Source organism: Perna viridis, chromosome 8 (genome assembly GCF_037379345.1).
Source record: "Perna viridis isolate PV_CMFRI_1.1 ecotype Kerala chromosome 8, ASM3737934v1, whole genome shotgun sequence".
NCBI lineage: Eukaryota > Metazoa > Mollusca > Bivalvia > Mytilida > Mytilidae > Perna > Perna viridis.
Genome location: NC_142452.1, coordinates 17,826,000 through 17,835,249, shown reverse-complemented (window position 1 = coordinate 17,835,249; position 9,250 = coordinate 17,826,000). Strand labels below are relative to the sequence as shown.

Genomic DNA, 9,250 nt, shown 5'->3' with positions numbered 1-9,250 from the left:
ACTGAACATGGAAAGACTTTACTTCACAATAACATATACAAGTAAACAAAATAACAAACAGCAACGATTTATGAAAGTTGAATTTGTCAAAGGTTTTGGCAAGAAATACATTTCAAGATAAATTATTGCCACTGTTCACTGCTAGGGATTACAAACGTAACAGAGATAAAATCTGCTATGAACTGGTTTTTCAGTATAGCTTTACGGATATTTTATTTTTGATTAATGTATTATTTTCAGTTGATTCACCAACAATTGTTAAAAAAGTTGACTTTTGCAAACATTTTTTTTCATATTAGTAATGTATATCAGCTTATTTTTTTCTGCTTTAATATTATTTGTATGGTGAAATAAAGGAAAATAAAATTAAATAATTTTTCAACTTATTTTTGTAGAAAATGGGGGGAACATCTCAATTTATTTACATACAAATAAAAGCAATCTGGGATAGGATATTCACATTTTTCACATCTATGACATCTGGTAAACTAATGAAGGTCAAACCAATTTAAGACATTCTTCGATCTCTCAAAAATTGTTTCTGAAGTCCCCTTATAGGTATTTGTGTTGCTAATCAGTTTTACAGAGAAATCTTGTCTATGTAATGATTCTGTCCCACAGAGTATTGTCTAATACCTTCTATAATTAGATAAACACATACGATTCCTCAGAGACCAATTACCATACATTATCATCCCAACCTATCGATTGTACAGTTTTGCCATTCCAAATGAAACAAAGACGTATTTCCAGCAGGTTACTTGTGGTGGTTCTTTAGTAGAATAATAATTACATAATTTAATAGTATATTTCTGTATACAGTTGATAACTGTTCTTACTGTTGATGAGTAACGTACCAAAGTGTGGAGTTTTTCGTACCTCTTAATTTGTTATAATATATTGTCATAGTATTAAAATAGTTAAAATGGTTTTACTTGGTCGTCTTTCTAAAGCTTAGGTCAAGTTTTCGTTTAGGAGTTCATAGAAAATTAGAGGACGACCACCGTACTGGTATATCTGGTCAATGTTTCTTGTTCTAGGTTAAGTCCGGATGGCTCATTTACTTTTGTTTTGTACGGGTGTGTTGTGATTTATTCTAATTTGAGATTTTATTTTTTAACATAATTTAAAAAATAAAGTAAGTTAATCCTAAACGTTATGTTATACGCATTCCCAAAACGTTTAACTAACCTTTTCATACCAAACTCTCTGAAATACAAAATCATTTAAAAAAATATTACCGCTTTCTACAAAGAAAAGAAATAACCTAAGACTGTTTACATAATCATGGGTCATAAAAAACAACAAAACAGTTAACACATATTCTGTGGAATTCCTTTGCTGACCATTTCTTGATAAGTTAGGCACAATAATTTTATATAAATTCTTAATGCACTGCAATATTAAAAAATAAATTGAATGAACATGCAAAAAAGAACGAAATATTATTGTGTAAGGTTTCCATATTGGTCCGAGACTAGCCCTATTCGACTAAGGCATAGCCGATGTCCAATATTATTCGAGGACCACTAACTCAGCCTATATGGAAAACCTTCCAAAATTACACTTTATTGACTAATTAGTCCAATACGCTAGGCCAATACGGATTTTAATCAGTCCAATATGACGTATTGGACGGGTAAAAGCCGTATTGAATGGCTAAATCCCATATTTGGGCGGTTAAATCCGTATTGGCAGTTTTGATCATATTTAGGCACATTTTCGAACTAATAGCATGAACTGTAATGTTCAAGTGAAATAGTATAACAATTACCAATACCAAAAAAAAAAAAAAAAAAAAAAAAAAATAAATAAATAAATAAATAAATTAATAGATAAATAAAAAAAATCTTAAATTAAAATTTACGCAGCTCAAATTATCGATTGAACCGCAGATTCTTAATTAAGGCTTCTTACAAAAAACGTGAATATCAATTTTCATCAAAATCGGACAAATTTGAATTTTCGAGTTCCAATTTCGGTGTGAAAAATTGGGGACTTTAGTCCGGCGGATATTTGGTAAAAATGGCGGCAGCTGGAATTTTTTTTTTAAGTTCTGCATCCTTCAAAGAGTAGTTCTAACTTCTTAAAAAGTTTTATCTCAATTGGACAAGCCACTCTTGAGAAAAAGGGCGGACACTTTCAACACGTTTTCTGACAGGAGAATTAAAATAATAATAATAATAATAATAATAATAATAATAAGTCGGCGACTTAATAATAATATTATTGTCACTATTATAGTAAGACCCAAAATCAAATAGATAGAATGATTGCGTCGTTCATGTCGGCCGATAGGTCCTTTAAATTGTAACCCAATCCCAAAGCAAGCAAAACAAACAACCCCTCCCCTAAAAAAAATGAAAATACAAAACAAACAAAAAAACACAAAAAAAAAAACAAACCCACCACAAAAAAATGGAAGCTAAAAAGAAAACCAAAAAATATAACAAATTAACATAAATTGATTTTTTCTAAAAATAAATAAAAATTAAAATAAACGAAACAGATCATAAAAAGGTCCCGGTGGAACATTTGTTGTGTGTACCTGTGTGTAGTCTTATTTTCAGTCATAAAATTATCAAAACTGTGATTTGATACACACTATCATGTCAAACACTATACTCTGTATATAAGAGGCTGTTAAGCTATCGGAAAAAAAACAATTATTGTATTTCTCTAATGAAAACGTCTGAACAAGGAGAAAAATACCAATATCGAGCTTCAATTAGTTCGTTATTAGAGGATTTTCCTACAGTACAAACTTCAGTGGAATTTCATTTTGAAGTAATTGAACATACACCATGTTACGTTGATAGGGACTTTGGTATAGTTTTCCACTCATTCATGGAAAATATTTAATGGTAAACTTGTAATTTCTAAAATTCGTTTGGAATATTTTTGTTGCGTGTTAAGGTATATGTTTGAAATGGGATTTCAGAAAAGGACTGACAAAGCATCAAGTGTTATACTGAACAATATAGTGATTATAACATTTATTAGCAGTATTCTAAACACAGTCTTACTGTGCATTTCTGCTGTTGAAGGTAAGAATTTTAGTGTATCATTGGGTATATAGAATTATTGTTTCCAGGTGCAGTGCAGAAAGTAATACTTCATTCGAAGCAAAATATTTTCATTTGTTCAAGAAGAAAAGATGACGATATAAAACAATCAATTTCAAAACTTATAAAATTCGCAACATGTATGTCAGAGATTGATTCTGACTAACAACATATAATGTAAAGTTTATGACTGTTTCAAAAAGAAAATTTTGACTTCATCGCAAAATGTAAAAGTAAAAATTAAAGAAGTAAAAATTTAGTGAAAGAATTATCAAGATAACTAAGATTCATGCCCAACATATAAACGAACATTTACGAATTCAATGTTATTTGCGTGTTTTTGTTATGTTCAAAGCGTAAAAATGCATGTTTTTACGAGTACTATAAATAATAAGGCTTGCTATAACAATTGTATATCTTATCATTAGTGCAATCTGGATGCACCCTTAAAGTGCTACTCTTTTCTATACCACAGAAAATTTTATTTTCAAGAAGTATTAATTCAAGTTTAGATTAGGCCGTATTGATAGATAGAAGACGTCATTAAAGCAACAGTTTGTCATAACTCAGTTTGATCTTCATTTAATCTCTCAGCAGAGAATGACAATTGTGGTATCCCGTCAATGTACTAGATACACCGAACCAACACATGAATCCATAAGAAAATGCTTGATCAACAAAATGCATTTGTATTATATCCAAATTGGTCTATATAATGGCCTTCCATCTTACCACGTCACGTGTTTTTTTTTCTGCGAGATGATCTCATATCTATGAGGACTCTAAAAAAAAATCTAAAAGATCTACTGGAAACTTTTGATTCGGTGTTGAAAAACAGCAAATCTTAGATCTGTTATTTGACTTTCTTACAATAATACAAAGCCAAAAGTGCAGTATAGACTATCAGGTTGTTTAATTTCTTATTGCTGCGAGACAAGATGAGCATGAGAAACTCCCGCCAGTTGAAAATATATTTAATAATCTGTTTATCGCTGTTTTGCTGAATTGTAAGGTATTAGTTTTCTTTTAGTTTCTGTTTTCTAGACCTAAATATGTAAGTTTTATAAGCGTTGCAAAATTTCCTTTCGGAACTATTTTTCAGCGACGTGCTACGTGACGTCACGTATGTAGTGCAGCTGTGATACACATTTTGTTTAACTATGACGGTCGCGTTTAAAATTGTGGGATAATTTTCGGGTTAATTCATTCTATTCGGGTAAGTTACTGTATTTCATCATTTTCTATTGTAGACTAGAAAATATTGCCACAAATTAGCCATTATTTTATACGCAGTAAACACACAGACGGTTATTTGGGTCGTCAAATATTCCTACGCTGTTACTTGTATATCACGCGAGGACATAGAAACTAGCGATAATTTGCATTCTCACTCGAACGGCGTGAGATTGAAAATTATTGTATAGCAAGATCAAAGGGATTTGCAACAAAATAGCGATAAACAAAAATATCACACACTCCTCCTTTTCGTAGTAAGGCAAAACAAGTAGAAACAAGTATACCGTAAAAGTTCTAATTATTTAGATATTTTGAGTAGATAGCATTTTTGTCTAGCGGGAAGGATATGCTTTCGACATACAATCGATATACCAATGAGTACTAGCAGTGCCTTATTGCATGTCGGTTTGTTTCGTCACTCTCGTGAGGCAGATTTCATAAGAAATTTAGTTAAAAAGAAAGAGAGGCATTTAAGTAAGTCTTTTAATACTATTTTTTTTTAACAAAAGTGACTTCCTAACACTGGATAATCGAGAGTTCGGTGGTATTTACATTGCATAATATAAATGACACTTCAGACAATAAGAAAGAGTAATCAAGGGAACCAAGGTTATAGCGGTAATCAAAAGAATGTAATCCGGGGATAAAGACCAGACATGGAAAACAGACATACACAACAAAGAACATAAAGTAACTAAAATCATACATACAAAGTAACAAAAGTAAATGAGCAACTCGGACTCCACTAAAAACTGGGAGCATGGACCAGGTGCGTCCTCTGTTTTTCTAGAAACACCCGCCGAGTTGCTCATAAAAAGTCAAGTCCGGGGTAGACAAACGAGGAAAGGAGAACTATGACCCGTTGAATAAATCAGTTTTCATGGTGTTAATGGATACACATAACGATCCACGAGTTCATGATGACGACCATAAAACTTCTGTAGTGATGACTTCAATCTTGTAGCAACATAACCCTGTTCCAGAAGCCTATTTGTTAGAGTTCTAGCGCGATACAAAAAGTCTGCGTAGTTTCGGCAAGCTAGTATAGTTAGTATAATATCCTGATCCTACTATAGAATCAATGATGGGGATATGTGATGAAAGAGATTTATCTATCCTACTTGATGACTTCCAACATAAAACATAAAAAGAAGTTAACAATTGTCTGTGCCTCTGCATACGAGTTTTTATAGCACTGCTCATAGGTTATATCAGAACATCCTACAGAAGCTACAACGACTTTTTGTACCGTGCTTAATTTAACGAATTGCTATTGGAACAAAGTGCATGACTAAAGTTGTCATATAAAAGTTTCACGGTCATCAGAAACCATTGATCGTCATGGGGTAGTAATATACACCATTAAAACAGATTTGTACACTTTGTCGTGAGTACCGCCTTTTTGTTTTGCCTATTTTGACAAAAGAATATTCCTAGTAAAGCAGAGAGCAATTATTATTTTGGTCTCTTTGTTCATACTTTATTTGATAGGAAAAAATAATTTGTTGCGACGATAGTCATAGAACGATGAGAATGTAAGGAAAACAGAAACACATTTAAACTGGCAACAAAAGTTTTAATATACCCACAATACTTCAATTGACTTCAGTCGAATTTTGAAGGTTATCGATGAAATGGTATGAAGCACATAAGCACATTGTAAGTGCTTTCCATAACATTAGCATTTTCTAATAATGTACTGTCAATATGTTATCATTGGAAAGACAAAGAGAATTGAATATTAGAACAATGGAACACGTGTTTTATATGATGAAGGAGATTGTTGTTAACTCCAGATGTCATATCAAAATAGATGTTTTATTTACAATGAATAGTTTACTCTTCTAACAGGGGCATAGAACATGAGTTGTTATACATCATGTTTATAATAAAGAAATTGAATGATCAATGCATCTAATTATTATTTTGTTTATAGTAGGAAATAAAAAACCAAATTCTCAAGACATTCCAACTTATGGTTATTACAGATATGTGTTCTATGATTGCATGATCGTGGTCTGAATGATAAATATTGTAACGGACCGAGAAAACCGTTACCAGTTACTATCCTTGGAGGCACTGTCATCCATGACAAGCATGAAATTTTACATTGAAGTACAAACTCAATCAGTCTATTTCTTTTTTACAACCTGACGTCATGAAAGACTGATAATGTTCATGAAATGAGTCGAATTATGCTTATTTGTCATTTGCCGGGTAGCCTCGTGAAGCACATATTGTGGATTTGTGGTGACCCATTGAAAAGTAAAAATGGTCTAACAATTACATTATAGGGTAAAATCAGATGCTGTTTACTGTGTATGGTGATAGTTTGCGTGTATCTTCATTAGTTTATTGTCATTTATGCATTTCATGATCAAAGAAAAATTATTTTACTGAGAAACCTTGTTTTTCATACATACAAATTAGGGGTAGTGACCACATACTATACTAAACTATGTATCTCAATGAGAAGTATGCAAGCAACACGTATGCCGAGATGAACATCCATTCATATGTCAGAAATAGAGAAATAACTCCTTAGTCAGAAAGAAATGACGTTGGCCATGTAAATTCCCTTTTACGTTACCGTACATAAGTCTTTACGTCATGACGTCATATTATTCCACAAGCTGTCAAGTTGTATAAAAGAAGAAAAATCGATAGAACTGATTCGTCGTTATACGACCTCGGAAGTATATCAATTCTTCCCTATACACGATATACGGGAAACTCAATGCCCAGTTTGCATACCGGTGGACGTTTTGGTATGACGACATACATATTGTCTTTACGGCGCTGTTTCCAAACAATTAGAAGTCATAATTTAAGAGGTCACTATCAATAAAGAATAATAGAGTCCTTTCCAATATAAGAGACTCTACTAAAGTTCTTATAAATACAAGAGTCTAGAAAGTTAATAACGCTAGCATAGAGAACGTTTCAAAATTGAAGCATGTATACTTTCGTCGGGTTCAATAACCGTGAAGTCAAATTACATATTACAGCCCATATATGCACACCAGATACCAATATATTTGTAATAGGAATATTGTCGATGATCCAATAATTACATAAATAAACCAGTCATTATACTGATTAAATGACCACAAAATAATCTGATGTCACGTGAATAAAATATAACCGGTTCGAAAGTTTCAAAAATCAGATGGATTAACTGACACTTCGCTATTGTTTATTATTCTTCGTCGGCACGAACGCTTGACCAGAGCTGTTCCTATGCTGCTTGCAAATGTTATTAAGTTCTTATGTTAAACTGTTCAAATGTATACAATTAAATAGTAATCTATTTTAACACTAAAGGTACTTGTCTGTCCGTCAACAGTCAGTCACTTCATTCGTAGCGGTCAAAGTCGTTACATATTTGGTGGAGTATATCAGTCAGTTCTACCGGAACAGTCGAGGTCGCTACACATTTGGTGAAGTCTATCAGTCAGTTCTATCGGAACGGTTGAGGTCGCTACAATATCTTAAACTTTCAAGATAATCCGTATTTAGTTCAAATCCTACTTAAAAACGTGTAGAGTATACCGAAATTTGCAATACTGATATTAGTATTTTATGGATTAAATTGATTAAAGAAAGTTTAAAGTTTGAAACACAGCGAGCCCGATGACTTTCAATTCTATATTGTTTATCTGCCATGTTATCAAAGTATTAATTTTCAAGCAGTAAAACAATGGAAAGCGATAAAGTTGCCGAAGAATAAAAGTAGCGAATTTTTTTTTCTCAAGTTTAAAATGCGAGCTTTTTATTTTATTCATAAAATGTCTACCAATCATTTCCGGTTCTACTCGCTATCGACAAAACAAAACTGACCACAATGACAATTAAGCAACCTGAAAATGATTGGTCAGAAGTATATTGAATAGGAATACCTCTTAAGCAATATCTCATTGATTTTTTCACTAATATGGCGTTCAATAATTCATACACAGGTCAAAAATCATTGCAATGCCGTAATGACCATTGCAATATAAAAATTGTTCATCAGTTGCATACGAAATATATATTTTCGTCGTTAATGAACTCGATGTAAAATCTAATGATTTTAGAATCGCCTATATGGGTTTCTGTGCAAACGGAATCCAACGGAAAACGGGCGTTTGATCATATGTTTTGTTGACATTAGACTTTAAGAAAACTGATTGCACAACATATGCGATATAAATTATAACTTCGGATTAAGGTTAACGTATTCTTTTGATAACCGTTCGAATCTTTGTTTTCGTGATTACCATTAACAAATAGAAGATATATCAAAAATCTGTGCTTTTAAATGAATAAGTAGTTTCTAATCTATTATGTTTAAAATTCGTTGTATGAATACAGTAACAATACAACGTAAAATTTGTCAATATTTATATTTTTTCAATTCAAAGCTTCTTAAGCAATTTATTTTCGCTTTGCCGACATGCTCCAAATAGATAAATTTATGCACGTCATCCAAAAAAGATACTTAATTTGTATCTTGTTGTCTCCGTCATATGTGACATATGACTATAAAGTTATTCTTTTTTTTTAATTTATTGTATACATACAAGTCAACAAAAGTAACGATTCAAAGTAAAGTTTGTCAATATTTATATAAATACCTTTTTAAATTCAAAGCCTTTTTAACAGCTTATTTCTGTACACAAAGCCAAAATGCATCTGCTAATCAATTTTCAACATCATTCCGCAACGGATACGATGTAAGATTAATCCGGGGAGTCAAGTTTCGAACAGACATAAATATGATAAAATCCAATGATAAGGACCAGATAGGGAAACAGACACTCAAAACAAAGAACATGAAACAACCAAAATAACACACACAAAGAAACAAAAACAAATGAGAAACTCGAACTCCACCAAATACTGGAAGCATGAACCAATCGTACTAATAGGATAATTGTTCTCTGCCCTTCTAGAAGCTCCTGTCGAGG

The 9,250-nt window shown here is 32.0% G+C and overlaps 1 protein-coding gene across 1 annotated transcript in view; it reads left to right on the top strand.

Moving 5' to 3' along the window:
• The first annotated feature begins 2,583 nt into the window (after positions 1-2,583).
• The window catches only part of LOC148609592 (uncharacterized), a 53,418-nt gene continuing 46,751 nt past the window's right edge, over positions 2,584-9,250 (top strand). Inside the window, exon 1 of the mRNA XM_088542029.1 lies at positions 2,584-3,047. Coding sequence (XP_088398155.1) covers positions 2,921-3,047 — 127 coding nt within the window. The 5' untranslated portion in view covers positions 2,584-2,920. The remainder of the gene's footprint in view (positions 3,048-9,250) is intronic.